The 19,680-nt window shown below is 39.4% G+C and overlaps 1 protein-coding gene across 3 annotated transcripts in view; it reads left to right on the plus strand.

Moving 5' to 3' along the window:
* LOC124062919 (vitamin D3 receptor A) overlaps window positions 1–19,680 on the plus strand; it is a 67,195-nt gene that overhangs the window by 24,242 nt on the left and 23,273 nt on the right. Inside the window, exons 1-2 of one of the 3 annotated variants that reach the window (XM_046396018.1) lie at window positions 3,869–4,374; window positions 19,357–19,504. In XM_046396018.1, coding sequence (XP_046251974.1) covers window positions 19,359–19,504 — 146 coding nt within the window. In that variant the 5' untranslated portion in view covers window positions 3,869–4,374; window positions 19,357–19,358. Of the gene's footprint in view, window positions 1–3,868; window positions 4,375–19,167; window positions 19,233–19,356; window positions 19,505–19,680 lie in introns of those variants that run through there. The other 2 variants (XM_046396019.1, XM_046396017.1) reach the window with 2 other exon arrangements.

The raw sequence follows: 19,680 nt of genomic DNA on the forward strand, positions 1-19,680 counted from the left end.
ATGAAGAAATACATTTATTTACATTTGTAGCCACAGATGGCTTGTTGTTATTTATTTTTTAATGATTTTACGCAACACTTATGAGAGATAATGGAACAAATCATTATTATTATTATGATTACTACTTTTTTTTTTTATCCTGCAAGAGTTTCTATGGAGCTTACATTTTGGCTGTGATTTGTATGTTCTTTATCACCCATTGCATGAGAATTTTGGCAGTGAAGATAAAACTCTAAACAAGTTGTGGCTAATGATGGCAAAAAAACAAAACAAAACAAAACCAAGACTGGCTCCCCTGAAATAATCAAATAATGAGGACGAGTGGCTGGACGCTCCCTATTATCTTGAAAAAGTCAGCCTCTCGTCCTTCAGTAAGAGGCTCTTATGGTTCGCTGAGTGCCAGGCCCTTCTCCTTCAGAGCTCTTCTCCTTTTAACAGCTTGCCAAGCCACATCAGGGAATGTGAAAGAGTCTGTATTCAAGCACAGACTCAAGTTCCATCTCTTCAGTTTATTGTATGTTAACCCGCGGCCTGACCGTGAACCATGCTGCTATCACAATCACCTGGTTTTTATGAGGCGGTACTTTTCCATCTGACATTTTTATGTCTCTCCTGCAGGATCTGTTTGTTTATTTTCATGTTGAGCTGAGTTTGTTTTGCTGTTGTAAAGCTTGCTGAGAGTGTGTTGTTAAGTACCCCTCAAATTCCAATGAAGTTTAAATTTGAACTTTTAGTGTGTGTGTTGTTGGTGGATGTGGTTAGGGTGTATTGATTTACACCTGCATACTTGGCAGTCTAGACACTCTGGGAGGAGTTCCCTATACAATACTGCGGTGGAAGATACACTGATACTTTGCTTACCGATCCCATTATAACTATTGTTACCTGCTCAACAAAGATGCTGGTGACCGGACACTGGGCCATCGTTGTCAAGTCCCAGAGTGACAGGAACAGGACTCAGAGGAGGGAAGACATGGGGAGCATGTTTTGGTTTTACAAGAATGTGTATGTGCGAGAATAACTGTTTTTCATGATGTTTTATGGATCTTTGGGAAGATCGTCTGTAAACGCATGGTTGTTTTACACCATTTATGTGTATCTCTTTCTCTTCAGTCCACCACCTGCTCCCACTAACACGTGGAAATAATACACAAAGGAATTCACCTTTCTGCCTTTAGAGAGGATGAAGGGTAAGCCTGTACTTTTGGCTGTTAGTGGCACAAATGGATCTCCCTGCACACAAAGCACAGCGCACTAAGCTTCCAGCTTGGAAAGAACAGGGCTGTTTTTCCTTTCAGCGTCCAAGTTAGCAGTGGAACTTTAAGGGACTCTTAAAGTAAATTCTAATACAAATTTGGAAGCTGTGCAGTTTACAAATAATGTTTAATAGATATGTTATTGGTTTGATTCTAAGACTGCTACCATTCAATTCAACCACGGAAAGTTTAAGATTACCATCATTTCAGAGCATCATCTGTTTTAGGGAGGTAAAATACAACCTTTCACTGTTTTGAAGCAGTCAAGTGATGGCTAAACATCACTATGCTGACATTGCCACTGTGAGCAAGTTGATAATGATTTTTTTTTTTAATTGTTGGGTCTGGTTCTTGCTCTACAGTGCTGCCACATATCACACAGAGAGCATGTGTTTTAATTCAGTGAACTAACCCAGGGAAACATTTAAACATTTTGTTTTTAGAAGGAAATCAACAGCAAGAGATGCCATCAAGAAGAGCTTTTTATGTGAAGTGTGCGGGTAGGTTTTGGTCTTAGTAGAGCAGCAGACTGCAATTTCAAACATTTTAGATATGCCACACAAACCTCAGCGGATAGAGGAACTATTCCTTCGATTAACTATTTAGTGTCACTTAAAGGAAACTTATTTTCCGATGAGTTTGTCTCGAATGATAAAAGACAGTTGTTGTGCTGTTAAAATGAGAGAAGACTGCCTCACAGTTCTGCTTGGCCACATTAAGCACCTTACTTTTCAGTGAGCTAATATGTTAGTTTTGGCCTGTTGCCTTTTTTTCACATTGATATGGAGATTTTGGCAGAGGCAGAACTTTTTTTTTTTCTTTTTTGTAATCTTTGTTTGGGACTGCAACGAGGTGATGAAATCACAGAGACTGTGGACTTTGCTGCAAGTTTGGTCAGCAAATAGGATTTGAGTTGAATAAACCATAATGGTACATCTGTTTGGAAAAATGGTTACTTTAAGTTGAGGGCTCATTGTTTTAAAAATATATCCTCCTAAACATGTGTACCTTCAAAGTGTTATAAAGTCAATAAATGAATATCCATTTAGATTTTTATTTGTAAGCTTTTCTATAATAAAACTTTAAATCTTGTATGCTGTCTCACTCTCTGTCAAAAGCCAATTTAATATATAATGTATTGTACATTAGATTTCCTAAAAAAGCAACACACTTAAGCTTCTACTGAACTTCCTGCCATGTCACTTGTCATCATGTCATGCTTTCGAATACCTCCAGTAACTGAATCACTAAATTGAAAGTGTTCTGTATACCAATTTAATGTACGGCAGTTGGTTCACTATAGTGCGGTTTTTAGAAAATGGATATTTATTTCTAGTATCTTGTCAGGTGAATCACATTCAAAAAAGAAATCAGACAGTCCATTACTGTCACTGCATCTGACATGCAATTATAACCTAATTCACTGTGGCAGGTCTTGGGTGAGCTGTCCAAATATTAGCAATATATGGGAAACACTAAAGGCTTTGTTATGTGGGCTGGCAGGATTTTGAACACCATGTATGTATGATATATTAAACTGTTCAGACACTGAAATGGTTGAATTTAATTCAACCTGAGTAAATTAGAGAGTTGTTGAATTATTTAAAACATATTTTGGCTTAAGTAGAGGAAGCTGCAGCAGAGCTCTCTGGTGAAATCTGTCTGTTACCATCATTTGTTCTTGATATATCCAGACTTATAGCTCTGTCTTCCTCCATATACCTTTCAGCTTCAGTACGTCTTAATTTCAAATGGCTAAAGACTTCCTCAGGCCACACGCACCATATTAAGGTTGCCAAAAAATATTGATACGTAGATGCAGTATCCACAGAACAAAAATGGTTTGAGTTTTTTCAAGACGCATTATTGAATTTGGAGTGTGATGACGTGTAAAACCTCATGTTGGACTGTTTTCAAATTGGTATGACGTTTATCTTCAGTGTAGATGAATCTTGCTATAAACTAACATTCACTTCTGGCTTTAATAAAAGCGGTGTGGCATTGCCAAGATGCAGCAGTTGCTAGCTTATTTATCTCAAGAATCCCTGTAATAAATGCTATAGCAAAGCCTTCCATCTGCATCCAAGCATCTGTATTAAACCATTTTGTTGATGTCTAACACATTGTTCTCATTTTACATTCTTGGGAAATTAATGAAATTATGGGTTGTAAAACAGTGTTGCCAACAGTTTCATTGAACTTTTATGACCTTTTATCGCACTCCCTTGGTTTAATGACACGAATAGTGGTACATTTACTGGGATCATTCCAAGTCCAGGACCGTTTGCCCAGAGGTTATTTTTGTCAGGGTCCAATTCTCCTTCTTTTGTTTGTTTTTGTTTTCTTTCACTTCCTCATTTCTACCATCTTTCACTCTGTCATTTTCTTGTTTCTTTCCTCTGTCCCTTTTTCCTCTCTTCCTTCCCTTTTCTATACCTTTTGTGCTTTTTTATTATTTTTGATCCACAGTCACATTGCTCTTGTCCTCCTTTCTTTTTTTTTGTCCATCCCTGCCTTTCGGATCATCAACCTTCCATTTCTTTTTTTTTTTTAAATGTTTTTCTTTTTTCTTGTTTTTTTTAAAAAATATATTTCCCTTTTTTGCCTACATTGCGACCCCTTCCACCCATTATGTCAGTCGTGGCTTGTGTTATATTTGCAGAGTTTACCCTCACTCTGCTGACTCCAGGACTCAGGATAATCATTAACTTTCAGGTTTCCCCTAGTTGGCCCTTTGCCCCCACTTCTCATCGTCACTGACATAGCTGCAGGCTATGTATGTTTTTGCTACATCAAATACGCAAGTTTCTGGTTGAACAGAGAGGAGGAGAATTAAAAGGAAGTCAGTGGTGTTGTGGGAGTAGTGGGAGGAAACAGTGAAGGTGGAAAGGAAGGCGCGAGACTGGGGAGCATAGGGAGTATCAGTGAATGAATGGACATCTGAACCGTTAAAGCAGCTAGAGAGTTAAACCCAGAGGAAGGAGGGCAAAAGAAGAGCCTGACCGGGATTTATACCTCTGCACTCTGGGGAGATTTTGTCTGGAGGAGTGTCGACTTTAAGCTACTGTGTTTGGCTGCTGGGAGGAAAATGGAGGAAGCTCTCTCATAGTAGTAAAAGGTCAGTGGTGGCTGCCAATGCTGTTGGACTTGATAAGGTGTCATACTGTTTCCTTAATGTCAGATATTATTTTTCTTAGTTATTTATTTGTGGCAAGTCTGTTTGTTCCTCTGGATTTCCACCAAAAGGTATCTGCTGTTCATCTCAATCAGTGTCACTGTTATTCTGCAATAGGCCAATGTTATGATTCATGGTAATGATATATAAATGCACGAATGTATTCAACATAGTTTTCATTCTATGACAATCATTAGGGTGTCATCTGCGAGATGAAAAATATACAGCACAGTCCAACTAAAGAGGCAGTGATATGTGAAGAGTATTCTTCTGAATTTATTGTTGTTTTGTTTTCAATCATAGAGTCATAAAATGAGTAATGTATGACTCATGGCAGGATATGCCAGCAAATGAATTTGGTGTACGTTAATGGGTATGTTCTGTTATGATTACAGTTTTGCAATTAAATCAGCAGGGATCTTGATGGAACAAACATAATTCCCTAAAACCGAAACAGTTGCATTTTAAAAAAAAATAAGTAAATAAATTGTTGCCACTGAAACATATTCCACTGAAAAATAAAACACAGACTTTAAAAACTATTTCATTTATTTAGTTATTTATAGATTTCTGATGTGTTTTCAATGACATTCCTGTAGCCTATAGTTTGTTTACTTCTGCCTGTTTTTTCCTACTGTCTTGCTAATCCACATCTTTGTGTCCTTGTGGAAGGATGTGCTACTATATATGCTAATTTGAGGCACTTGGCACTTTTCAAAAAATACTTTCAATAATCGTATCTCTGCTGCTCATTGCAGCCATAACCAGAGATCTGGGGGGTTCAACAAAAAAGCTGCCTGCCAGTGGTCTTTACTATACTGACCTTCCTTCAGTCAGTGTCTCTCTCCAGCCTCTCACAGTCCACAGGTCAGGTTTGTAGGAGACTGACCCGATTAAAACAAATGACCTGTCCGGACTTTGGTTCTCCTTCTGTAAACGACAGTGGAAATGTAAACAATATATCATCCTTTACTGGTAACTGTTGGCGTTGTTAACTGTGATTGGAATTAATAAAATAATATTACACATCCCTTCAAATGTGTTAATAAATACAAGCAAACACTTGTATACAAGGCAAACATCTTAACATCAACAACCAATAATGTGTTTATCTTGAGGATGGTACTGTGACATTGTGGAAAACAGTCTGTCAGTGTTTTAGAGTATATCTGAGGTATTATACTTTACTGACATTATTTTACTGTTAGAAGTTGAATGCACACAGCCAGTTGTTTTTACCAAGCTGCTCATCACAGGCTGCCGTTGTACCACACACACACACACACACACACACACACACACACACACACACACACTGGAATTCTCTGTTCAGATACCTTCACTATATTGATGTTCAGACAGCTTTTCCTCCCACCTGAATGAGGCTGCTCCAACCTTCTTCTTACCCTTTGGTTGCTGTTGCAGCAAGAAATAAGGAGGCTTGTACAGCTCTTTAGAAAAAACAACTAATAATTTATCCTGATGTTGACATTACATATTTAGCTTGGAGTTGGACTTTGGGTCGGTTTGAGTGTGTACTTAGGCTATATTTTATGTAATGGAAGCAGTGGGTGGGCTTCTCAGTAAGTACAAGGTCATATTTAATGTTATTTTTGTTATACATTTACCTAGAAACATCAATAAATTAATTGGATGTGGAGTTTCAATGCTTTGGAATAGCTCAAACGCATACACAAATCTGACATAAAAATTACCACTGGTGCTCAGTGTCTCCATTGCTCCCTTCCACCTGTGTCTGCTGTCCATCAGATCACAGTTTACATCATCAGAGGTCTGGCATGAATTACAGTCCCTATAAATGTGTTATTTGTTTTACTTCGCCTACCTCAGAGTGAAGGTCAAGGCATCTTCAGAATCAAACAGTCACTGGCTAAACATAACATTGAAACAGTGAGAAATAGTATTATACAAGACAGTGAGAAGTAAAAAAACAAATGAGTCAAATATTCAGCACTACTCAACAACTTTTCAGTGGTGGAGATTTTTGAGTAGAACTGTGAACATTTAGCAAACCAACAGCTTTTAACATTCTGCTAGACACTGTATTAGCCTAAAATGACATGAAATTACCCGTTTCTACGTTGCCGTACAGCGTTGGATTAAAGGAGCAGTCCAACACCATACTTGAAGTACGATGGCCTTATGGCATAGAGATCAGATCTGAATGAATGCATGAAGGTTAGGTAGCGAACACGAGGTGTTATACAGTAAACAGCTGGACAAAGCAGAAAGACTGCATTTAGTAGTCAATATTTCATGAATTTAGAAAGCGTTTCATCTTTAAATTCATACAATGAACAGCATTCGCGCAGACAGTGGTGAATTGCCCGTGAGCTGAAAGCAGAATTTTCCTGCCTGTTAATGTGTGGCTATATTCCTACTTTGACTCTGCGTGACATGATGTCCAATCAGATAAGCTGGTGTCCCTTTGCCCTTATTCACATACACTAGGTCAGCAATTGACCAGAATGTATTGATCAGCCATGAGTGAGCCTCAGCTCATCTGTGCGATTTGTCTCTCAGACTTGTCAAACTGTTGATTTGGTTCAGAAATGATACATTCAGCACAATTAAAGATGGTGTAAACGTGCTGAAAGTGTGAACTACAGATAATGTAAACAGGTGCGGTTGTCAGCTATACAATATTATGTAAACTCACCTATAGTTGGACATTTGCCCAGAATACTTAAGTATGTACACCTCATTTGTCTGTGTTCTTTTAAAACTCGCGAAACAGACGAAGATGAATGGGCTCTGTGCGAGAAATGTGTCTGTACTCGTTCAAACAGCCTCAACCAGCAATACATCACAGCCTCAGTTCTTAATCTGCCACAGTGAAGCTGTCAGGAGCAGCGCTGGGCTGATCACTTGACACCCTCGCTTCCAGTAAAGACTTTTCTGCCATAAACATCCATGACAGAGTAAAGGCTGTAAACAATAACGACCATTTCCTGACTATCACACTTGAAAAACTTCAAGTCGTCTGTAAAACTTGACATAAAAGAAAGAGAGCTTGCCTCACATGGTGTGTAATGGAAAGTTAATCCTCAGTGTTTCCTTCTCTCTATCCCCACTTACTTGCCTCTTTAGTTTCTTATACCTGCATTTCTTCAATCATGTGCCCTTGTTATCATCTTTTCTGTATTTCATCTTTCTTTTACCAGCTTTGTCTTTCCTCGTTTCCTCCTCCATTCCCTCCCTCTCTCTCACTTTCTCCTTTCATTCCTTCCTTCCCGCCTTAACTTTTTTTTCATTTCTTCATTCCTTTCTTTACAAGCTCTCCTCTGTCTCTCCTTCTCTTCCCCTTGCTCCTCCCTCTCCGTCTCCTTGTCAGGCTGCCAACAGCCCGACGGCCTGTTCGTTTTCATCCTCTGCCTAGAAAACAAGGTCTAAAGTTCAAAGCTGCTGTTGTGGATTGGCGGCAGGATGGGGAACGCAGAAGGAGGCTGGGCCTCATTCAGAACAGCTTTAAATATAGTGTAGAAGGAATTTTAATCTGATCAGAAACCACGTTTCAGTCTCAGTACACGTAATCACTTGTGAATTTGATGAATAAAACAGGGACTGGTTACTCATAGTTTTGCTAGTTTCATGCCAGGAAATTCCATGTGTATTTTGTTAGCAGAAGTGTCGAAAAGAGACCGTCATTGATTATTTCCCAGGTGTATTGTCAAACAGTCAGTGGCGTTTATACCAGACAGCTTGCCGTGAGAATACATTCGGATTTTGTTAAAATGCTGTACTGACTAAACTGGGAGAATAGCATATAGGAGAGGAGTAAGTGAAGCTGATGTTGCTGGAGTAAATAGCACAATTCAAGTCTATTCTGTGTTGTTTTTCTTTTAGGCCTAGAGTCACAAAAGGGAACACTTATGATATGCCCTAAATATAACAGCTCTTTAATAATTATAATATAATAATAATAATTTTAATAATATGTAGAGATGCGCAGATTGACCGGCCAGGGTCCGGAATCGGTCGGTTTTAGCATGCTCATTTTGGACTGGAGACCGGCCGGTCAGTCTCCCGTATCTCCGATTCCAAGCCGGTTTTACGCATGCGCCACATGTCGTATGCACAGTGGCACAGGCAATAATGTCACAGCCGCATGCTAACAAGCGCGCAATTTGTGATACATGTAAGGCCAAAGTAAACCATGGGGGGCGACTACGAAAACAGAACAACAAACCTGATCAGACACAAAAACAGCATCACCCAACTGAATGTGCCCGCCCAGTTTGAAGAAGCTAGCAAAGGAAAAGCATCTGAAGCTAAAGCTAGCCAGAGCTCACACACATAAGCCATCTGTGTCTCATATCTCTCCTTGGTATGAACAGTGAAAAGACCAAAGCAATTCTGAGGAAAATTATGGAATTCATGGCTCTGTTTGATCAGCTGTTCTCCACAGTTGAGAATGGAGGCTTCAGAAGTCTGATAAATTTCTGAAGCCCTGATGAATTTTTAAGCGTATTGTAACATAATATAAGTGGCTGACATTTGTTTTGATATGTGTATTTGATTGTAGATGCTGCCAATTATAGTGGGAATCAGCACAAATCGGTATAGGCAGGTCACACTTAGAAAACAGTCCGAATCGGTCAAGAAAATTGCAGTCGGTGCACCTCTCTTAACATGTTCCTATGTTGGAATCTGTATTTGAGACGGATGTGTGTGTTTGTGTGCTTCCACCTGCACCATTAGTAGAGAGAGAGAGAGAGAGAGAGAGACGTGGTGCCCACCTGTATTTTTCCCAGCTCAGTTTTCCCCTGCCCCTGTCATTATAGTGCTTGTATAAAACACCCTCCCACTGAGTTGTACATACACTGGCGCACCATCCAGACAAGTAGCGGCATCTTCAGCAGTTTTCCTGTTGGTAGAGTGGGCGTGTGTGAAGAAGATAAAAAAAACTGCTCTGGTAATGCTGCGAGTGTGGTTGTTTGCTGCAGAAGAACGACGGCTCAGCACCTTAGACTGGAGCCTGTATTTTTAGCCAGTGCACAGCATTGTGGTAAATGCGCATTAGATTACCTTAGGGATGTTAATAATTTATCAATGATTGATATACTCACTTTTATTTTGTTCGACTTTTTAGTTTTGGAAATATCAGCAAATATCCTCAAAGGCTTACAGTACTGAAGCACAGGATGCTCAACTTCCTCTCACTTCCACTCATCTTATTCACAGGTTTTTTTTTTTTATGTCGCTTCAGTTTTCTGTTGATTAAAACAGAAAAATAAAACTTTTTTCGGGATTGTATACCTTCATCAGGCACAGCTTTTTCTTTTCACTAGATATAAAATGTGTCAGTTGTCCCCCACTAACTGTCACTGTTGCGTCTCTTGTTTCATCCATAATGCAAGCTATCTTAGTCTTACCTTAGTCACACAAAGGGAAGCTTTATGCAACCGGTACATCTAAGTGTCTAGCACAAGTCTGACTTAGTTATATTTAGTGAAAGATTAAGTCTATTTTTTGCTACTGGCCCCTGGTCCCCTCTGTCCTCTGAAAATACAGCACATTATTTTAGAGAAAATGTATATATCAACATATATATCATATATCACAACATACCCTAAAAATATTGAGACGTTATGTGCAAGCCTTATTTCTTAGCCCTAATTCAAATTGGTAGAAGTGAGGGCTGTTCAGTTGTGAGTGTGTGTATGTATTTGTCCGTGTGTCAGAGAGTGTGTCGCATGCCAACCAATCACATCAGTCCCTGTGTGTAGCATGCTTCTGCAGCAAACTAGGACACTCCATTAGCATTTATCAAATGGACACACATACTAGCACACAAACATGCTGGCTCAGAACCCCTCCTTCATTCTAACAGCCTCAGGCTCATTTGTTGGATGTGCAGGCACGTGTTTGTATAATCAAAGATTTTCCACGTCCCTTTTCCATGTTTCATAACTTGTGACCTTGCTGTATGATACAGTATTTAACTGTACTGAAGCACAATGTAGTCTGTTAATACTGTCATTCATATCTTGGTTTACTGCCTCTGGTTAAACAGGGTTTCATATAACACGACAGAACTGACAGGTGAAGAGAACTAGCAGCTTATAATAACGGTTAGTTAGCAGGAATCCTGGTTAGATCAGGCCCTAAACAAGGTGCTTTCCCTGTTTTGTTGTGATGTACTATAGTTGATAGTTGTGCACATAGTGCTGCTTTACTACCTGGAGCAATGTTCATAAGAGACCATTTTCACCACTAATGAGTTGATGCAGTTTACACTGATTAGCATTAAATATGCATCAATAGTTTAATATGAAGCCTCATTTTGATATGCTTCATTTGCTGATAGTTACTGCAATATGCTGTTAAGACAAATCAACACTTTCTGTATCTGTTTCACACTGAATTCACTAGTCTTTTAATGGACAGAAACACTTAATTTTACTAAAAAGATTTATTGCTAGAAAACTCATTGCCCTCTGTTCTGAAGGTGCACCAGGCTAAACTCTTACTTTATTGATAAATTTGATGTGAAACTTTAGAAGAAGAAGAGTTAACTTGAGTGGTTGTTGTGAGAAATAAAAACACAGTGTGTCAAAATTGCCTTGACTGATTGTGGTGCTGCTTGCTTCTAAATTTATACATCAGCCCAACCCTACTCCTGGTCTACAGATTACTTAATTTACATTATGCAATTAGATTGTACATGGATGACAGAAATCTGATTTCTCTACATTTTTACATTTTTATATGTTATACATACATTTTATTGATTTAAGTTTAGGTTGACAAAATAGACTAATAGACTGTTACATTAAATCCAAATTAGTAGAGCGTATTATGTTCAGCCTACCTCAGATTAGAGAGACTTGAGGTGGATTTGAGAACATACCTGTGGACCTGTTTTAATGTCACCATAACCCACCAGCTCAGTGGAAAAATAAATCCCTCTGGCTTTCATCTTTGTGTCCTACACTGAGATTTGGACCCACAGTAGGTTGTTGGGGTTCACATGCTCACACGCTACTCCTCTGTGATTTCTTAACTTACCTTTGATGAAGATTTACAATACGGAGCCAAACAGGAATCAAATACCTGGGGGCTGGCTGTTTTTAAAAAGAAATCCCACCCTGGTCAAACAGAATTTCACTTGTAAAAGTTTGACTGTGTGGCTCAGTAAGCAAATCAAGTCAAACCCAAAGATGGCAGAGCCAGAAGTTTCTGTGTTACATTATTATGAGGAAACATAAGAAGAAACCGTTTGGTTTTTGAGATTTCAAGTGTATATATGTGTGTGTGTGTGTGTGTGTGTGTTAAGCTCTGGCCCGGCTGCCGCTTTGTTGCATTGTACTAGAGTCGGGTTTATGGCTGTTAGCTGTTAGTGAGGCCCACAGTGAGGCAGCTGGTGGTAAAAGTAGGCCATGCTCCCTGTTGTGCCGCCTACAGGGTGAACCCCTCTATACGCAGATTCCATATATGGTACCCTCCTATACAGGTCGGGCCAGCACTGATTTACCGCTAAAGCTTTGAAGAGAAGCTATGCGGAAGGAAAGACTGAGACTGAGAGCAAGATTTTTCTGAAAGGAAATTTTGTTGAAAAATACGTTGTTGAACTACTTGGCCTGATATTGTTATGAAGTACAGCCCACCTGGGAGAGCAGAGAGGAAAGGAAGGTTTCTCTTCCTCTTCTTCATCTTGAACCACAATGTAGTCAGTACACAAACTGCTTAGTAATTCTTACGTATGTTTACAGTGTGCCGCTTTATTATGCAAGATAAGATGAATGAGTAAACAAAAATTGGTTTAAACTTGATTTTTGTAGGAGGTGGGGTTTCTCAAGCTGCTCCCACTTTTGAACAACTTCCTCCCTTGACTCAATGCCACCGTGGCAACATATTTGGTGGCTTATTTTTTGCGACTGGAATTATACTTTTTCCATTACAGAGAGAGTAAAGTACTGAAAAATGTATGGTTGGGTACTTTTGCAGAATGCCAGGTACTGGTATTGGTTCAAGTGTGAGCGGTGCCGGGTGATCCTTCTTGTGTGATTCACTGACATGGCTTTGATCCATCTGTTGATCTATTGATGCAGTAGCTAGATTTGAATCAGATTTCTGGACCTCAAACAAAGACGTAGTTCTGATATATGTGTGATATATTCTCAACAAAATTCCAAAACACAAATTTTCCATCGTCAGTGACGGTGTAACAAAAGACTTTTTTCTAAGCAGTCATTTAAACAAAGAGGCTCTTCTTTCAGACAATGGTGTGATGTTTTATTGATCCCTGTGGGGAAATAGTCTTTTCTCTTTCTGTCTCCATTGGGAGGTCAGAGGTCAGGGTCAGCCCCAGAGCAGCAGCCCTGCGGCTGTGAGGGCTTTGGGTGCAGGAGTTCAGGGACACTTTTGCAGTGTAGATGCTTGCTGGAAATCAAGGTTTGAACTCAGGTCCTCAGTTTTGGGACAATCTCTTTAACCTCTGTGCCTCCTGGTTGCCAAGTTCAAACCACTTCGGCAGCATGTATCCACTCTGTAAACATGTGACAGGAAAGGTGAGAAAGGCACCAGTCAAACTGAGACTCCTCAGTTTTCTGTGCATTTGTGGAATTTTAAACATATTGACCAAAAAAAACTTCAGTGTGTTTAACTTGTCCCCTCTGCATGTATTTTAATTAAAAATAATATTTCAACCATAGCAATGTAGGACTTCATCAGACACAGGAAGAGTAAATTCAGTCATGGGGTTTCCTAAACGATTTCCAGAGGATCCACATTGTTTTTACAGTATTTAAATACAGTAAAAGTGGATCCCAAATCCATTTTTACTAATCAGAGTTACTGTTCAGAGACGTCCCTTCTACAACTATAGTCAATTTTTCTTCGATCTGGGCAGTTATTGAGACAAAGTAGAAATGGTCAAAGCCATTTTACCCGTGCTGATTTTACCCAATTTGTGGTTCAGCAACTTCAGCGCTTTTCTTCTCAGCTAAATCCACAATAATCAGTTTTGTCGGCCTGTGGCTTCTGAAAGCTTTTCTCAGATTGTGAAAACAGCAGACTCTAGTAAAGGCCACCAGATCATCATTAATTATCAGACTTTGTCAATGTTGTAGTGACAGAAAGCTCATTCATGGTGATGATATTTGATGCTGCTGGTGTGGGTTAATCAATACAATGGGATGTCCATGTCATGCTCCATTTAACGCAAAGTCACATACACAGACACACAGACTGGTAGTCAAGCCTTCTTAAAGTTTAACAAATAGTGTATATAGTACATACTAATTCCTTCATATAGCTTGAGACGTGTTCCTCTTTCCTCCTCCTCAGTTAGATGTTCTTGGTGTTTTTGAAGCTCAGGGCTATATGGGTTTTGCAAACTGGAACATCAGGTTTACTGTATGAGTGGAGGAGGAAGCATGAAGACAAATGCAGTTCAGCAATTTGACTAGCCTCCATGGGGCACAGAGGCAGCAGGAGAGTAAAGAATCGCACTCAGAAAGTCACAGGAGAGCTGCATGGAGCTTTTGACGGAGACAAAGCAGCTTCTACGCTGGCCTGGGTGGCTTTGTATATGTTGGTTACTACTTAACAATGCAATAGGGACTGTTTATTGGGCATCAGTACAGCAGCTACCGATGACCAATTGTGCTTTCTCTTGCACAGCAGGATTTGCTTTTTTTTGTTCCCTTATAACCCATGTCTGAAGAAAAGTCTCTTAAAGAGCATTGAGTGACATTACTTGACACTGAATTAGCTGATTTTCTGAATACATGTAGTCTCTCGTTTGTTGATCAGAATCAATTGCATAATTACAGGCAATAAAAAGCTAAATTTAAATCCCTCTTTGCCAAAAGGAAGAGCAATACATTCCACAATTTAATAACTAAAATAACCAAAGTAATTAAAAAAATGTTTTTACTATGGGAAGCAAGTACCCCTCCAGTAACCTGTACAGGTGTCCTGCCACTTTTTTATTGGCCATTACGGGCTGGTTCTGTAATGACTGTTATCCTGTTTGTGAGAAAGCTGGTTTAAAATACTTTGATGCATTTTCTGAATTAAATACTGATGTCATTTGTGTGGAAAGAGGAAAAAAAAGATTTTCCTCAATGATTCAGTAAGGAGTACCAATTGTTTAATGAATGTTTCACACTGTGTGGTGTCTTGCCTCATGGGACTTGGTGTTTACATGCTATGTAGTTTATGAATTTTAAGTTGGCAAGGTGGCACTCAGCTGCACTACTCCCTGCTTCGGAGAGGAAAACAGCGTCAGCATCAACAAAAACAGACAGAGCGGCTCAGCTGTAGTCCAGCCCGATTATCCCTCTCACTAAATGGTCCACTCTGTGTAGCTCTATGAGCCAACATCTGTGGCAGCTGTACCAAAAATCAAACTAACATGTTCTAAGGTATCACCCTAGTTTGTGTGATAAGGTGCTTATTTAAGGTAAAAAATGTAGTGCAAATTTTCGTTTATCTTTTATACTACAATTTGCTATGGTGAAAGTATAAGATAAGCGTAAAGTACCTCTTTTAAGTACATTGTGCATTTTCCTCACTTAAATAAATGTATATATGAAGATAATGTTTCATGAAAGCGTATATGATTCTTCCTCATGTTGGAAGGCAGTGCACTGTAACTGAACAACATGGACAAATGTGTTTGCAGCTGACCATGGAGAGGGAGAGACAGACTGCAAAGTGAAACACAAAGGGAAAAAACAAATAGGAATGGAACAGATATTTGCAATGGGATGACATGCAGTGATGCGACAAATGTTGTTGCCAGGACACCAAAGACTTGATTTGAGTCCCGGAGTTTCATAGCTTAAAAGCAAAGTTACTGCAGTGCAATGGTTAACCAGAAAAAAAAGATTATCCCTGACAGGTGTCCTGGTAAAAATAAATATTTCTGTTTGATGATTTTGTATTTAATTCATAATGTTCATGTACACGACTAAGATCCAGTGTTTGTGTATTGAAGCCTTCTCTGTTTTACTTACTCATGACAGACTGCACGTGTTCACCTTCAGGACATAACTTGGAAGTGGGAATTAATCTTGTGGTTTGCATTTAGACAAAGTTGGTCAAACTTTAAAAGTTTGCAAAAGTCTTCAAAGTTTTCAGTGTTTTTAGTCTTTTGAAACACTATTGATGCAGCATTGAATTTTATTGTCAACACCAGCAAGGCCAGTGGATGCAGTGAGTGATAGGAGTCGCAAGGAGTCACAGATTGTAAACAGGGAAAATGAGGTGACCACCGGTGGGTTAGCTTGACTAAACAACACAGTTCCACTCCTACAGTATACTGTAAACACGGCATACTGGGACAGTCAGCTGGATAACCATGACCCCCATGAGTTCTTTTCTGGTGAGTCAGGAAGATACCGTATGGAGATACTCTTTTGTTATGTAGCCACTATCCAGTCATTTGTATGACCGGAGAGTGGTTTGAATTATTCTAGTAAAGGTTTCCCTGTCATCATATTGCATATTTCTTACCTAAAATATATCAAAATAAATATATCTTTAAAAAAAATAACCCAAAAATGTAGTGTAGTCCTACAGTACAGGTGTTCATTTTATGTTTAAATTTTCACAGTAGTGTAACTTTTGCTTCTCTGAATTAACTACATTATAGAACTAAATTCTTAAGAGTATACATGACAGGTAGTAATATAGTTATTATTGCTACTTATTATTAGAACTGTCAACCCACTGCTGGTGCTTTTAATTGTGCCAAATGAGAAAAACTACACAAGTAATACTACAGTAATAACCACTTGTGAATAAACCTATGTGTGCATTCACTGTATGTCCCCCTTATACACAGAGAACATCTGACCTTAGCTGTGGAACGCATTTAATAAATCATTTCCCTAGTGTCCACACACACACACACACACACACACACACACACTCACTTTGAATGAAAATAGAACCATGAAAAATCCATTATACACAGCCAAGGTTTGTTTTGTCCACCAACATTGCCTATCTTGTCTCCCGCAGTTCAGTTCAGTTTATTTTGTTGGCATGGATGTCTTATTAACTGTGATATTAGCATCCACGTAAACATGAAAATTTAATAAACTGGTACAAATAAACAGCACAGCCCGGTTTAGTGAGATTGAAGCAGTTTTTATTAGGGTTCTCCCCATCATGGTTATCTGTTCCTGATCCTGATCTATGTCAGATTCAATACTTATATTTAATTAAATGTTAATTAATTTATATATGTGGCACATTGAAATATGTAACCTCTAAATTTTACACTGCTTGATTCAAATACTAAAGCCACTATTGGTCACTATGCTGTTACAGAGCAAACAATCCTTGGCGGAATACAGACACCGGTTTGCAGAGAGCACCTTAACCAGACAACAGCCGAGTCTTATTTTGGCCTGGCATCATGCTACTTATGGAATTCCCATTAATCGCAGACAGCTGATTTGACTTGCAGCTGGCAATGGTGATGGCTAATATTGAGCGGCTGAACGTTCTGTTCAGTGATCTTTGCTGATAACAAAGAAGGAGGAGAGATAAAAGGTTTGTTAACATCTGATATTAGTAAATTGTGGATCGGTGTCAGAATCACTCACTGCTGCACCTGAATGGTTCCCCACATTCATAAACTCAAATTTTCATCGGGATATGGGGAGAAATGCTCACACCGTAGAGCTCTGCTGCTGTACTGCAGTGTGCCACTGCAAATCGAGCAGGCCGAGGCACACAAAACCTCAGATACATTAAAGAAAGAATTGGATTTTAGCCTATATATCTAACCACTAAAGTACACTCGCAGCATCTCTAGTTTGGACTCTTGGATCAACTTATCTCTGTCCTCCTGTAATCTTTTAGAAGATGTCTGTTGACTTGTTCAGTTCACAGATAGGAAAAAATCAAAGGGAAGATTGTTGGGGAATGAGAGAAGGCTCGCCTCCTTTTCTCTACCAACTTATCATGCAGACTATAAATTAATAAAAGTGCTAATTATTTAGCAGAGTTACAAATGAAACAAGAGAGAAAAGACAAAGGGGGGTGGGGATGATAGGGAGGTAATTAAATGAGAAATAACGCTAGAGTTGTTAATGACAGACCTGGAGCCTGCTCACACTGTTGTTAGTCAACACCACTAATGAAACTGCTTGTTGTTTTGGTGTTGTTTTTGCAGATATTTTTGACATGCTATCCCTCCATTTCACCCTCTCCATCTTTTTCATTATTCACCTGCTGCTGCATTATGAAAAACTAATCTGTTTTTGTGACGTGGTAACTAATGGTGTGTGTGTCTTGTTTATGTGTGCACATCTGTCCTGTCAACACACAGCCACCCACTCATCCCAAATCACTGACATGTTTACGAATGAGAAAAGATCTAACATGTTAAGCGCATACACGGGTACACGCAAGTCTGGTGTAGATGATCAACATGCTCTGTGTGTTCCGTGTTCTCCTGGTGTGCTGCCTTCTTGGTATTGGTGCTTCACAGCTGGCAGCTCCTGGCTCACCCGTGTGCGTGTTTATGTTTTCTGGGAAACTGATGCTGAAGCTCCAACTAGCTCAGATGTAATGAGAGCTAATGGAGTCTGACTATGTTTGTCTCCATCCTTCGCTTATGCGCTCACCTGCCTCCCTTCTCCCCACTTCAATTATTTCTGTCTGGCCATCCATCACTCCTCCGCGCCAGTTCCTCCTCTTTGTCTCGTTTGGCATTATCCGAGTCCTACTTCGATGCACGACCCCTACCCCCCCCCACCCCACAGGCTATATTTTGTAACCGCGTGACTGTTTTTTATCCCACTGAGCCTGAGTTTGTTGCGTATACCCCCTCCTCTCTTTGTCCTCATTTGGTTGTCTTCCCCTCACATGACCTCTCCCTCTCTTTCATACAGGATTTCTCTGTAGTGTTGTTTGTCTACAGGCAGGGCAGAGCTTATCCTCAATAAGCCTACTAAAAATGATACTAATGGAGGTTTCATAAATTTTGAGTCTTTTCCTTGTATTTTTTTTTTTTTTAAATGAACAAAACAAAACAATGAAAATTTCACTCAGAACATATAAAATTTTAGCGTGAAAGCCAGTAGAGAAGAATATATGATTACACTGTGTTTGCTGTTACTTGGTGAGTCAGAAAGGATTTAAGACGGTAAGAACAAAGGTTTTATACAGATTGATAAGTTTAACTAAAGCATATTTATATGCTTACATGCATTAAAACTGAAGACCAAATCATTGTGAGTTTGTCCATCCTGTGTGATTATATTATGCACATTCTCCATCGGCCACACTCATCAAACCTACTCTCCTCTCCTTTTGGACCCAGACTTCAGATGGAGGATCTTTCTGTTCAGATTGATATGTATTAGTTTGCTCACTGTTGGCCTGTTTGTGTGTGTTGCTCTGCTGCTGTGTATTTAATAGGTGAGACAGCCCAGATGGTGTTAGTGTGTAAAATGAGCACTGTACAGAATGTTTCATCTTGACATTATTAAATAGTCATTTCTCTGCCTTGGGCTAATAGCTCTCTTTCAGTCATTAATTCTCCTTTCATTTAACATTGTAATTTAATGATTCATTATACTCTGTGTATGTGTATGTATTTGTGCATGTGTGCATTTACACCTGCATCTGTTGAGTCATTCAGCCAATAGGTGCAAGATGCAGAGTGTGGCTGTCAATGCCTTTTGCTAAATATGCTAATAGCCTGACACCTGTTTGTATAAGAGGAAGAAAACACACCCCTCCCCGTTCACACTCGAGCACTCCAACAGAACACTGGAGCAGGGGAAACTGATTTCTAATCTTTGTTCGAGGTTGCTCAAGTTCATGGATTCACATAGACAATTTGTGTCAGTTAATCTTTTCCTGTTTGTGTTTTATACCAAAAGGAAAGAACAGGCTCTAATCTCTTCTCTCTTTTTTGCCTTTCCTCCACAGTGATGGAGCCCATGACGGTGACAACGTCAGTGGTTGGACCGGAGGAATTTGACCGCAACGCCCCGCGGATCTGCGGCGTTTGTGGTGACAAGGCCACCGGCTTCCACTTCAATGCCATGACGTGTGAAGGCTGTAAGGGATTCTTCAGGTGGGTGTTGTCCCTGAGTTGTGTTTACATTGTCTTATTTTGATTTTTTGTGTTCTTTGTAGTCTTTAAGTGCATCTGATGATGGGATTATAGTAAGTACGTGCGTGTATGTCTTAGCGATAGACCGCTTATTGATCTGATAGATTATGGATATTGATATTCAGCATATTTCACAT

This window comes from Scatophagus argus, chromosome 8, assembly GCF_020382885.2.
Source record: "Scatophagus argus isolate fScaArg1 chromosome 8, fScaArg1.pri, whole genome shotgun sequence".
In the NCBI taxonomy this organism is placed as follows: Eukaryota; Metazoa; Chordata; class Actinopteri; family Scatophagidae; genus Scatophagus; species Scatophagus argus.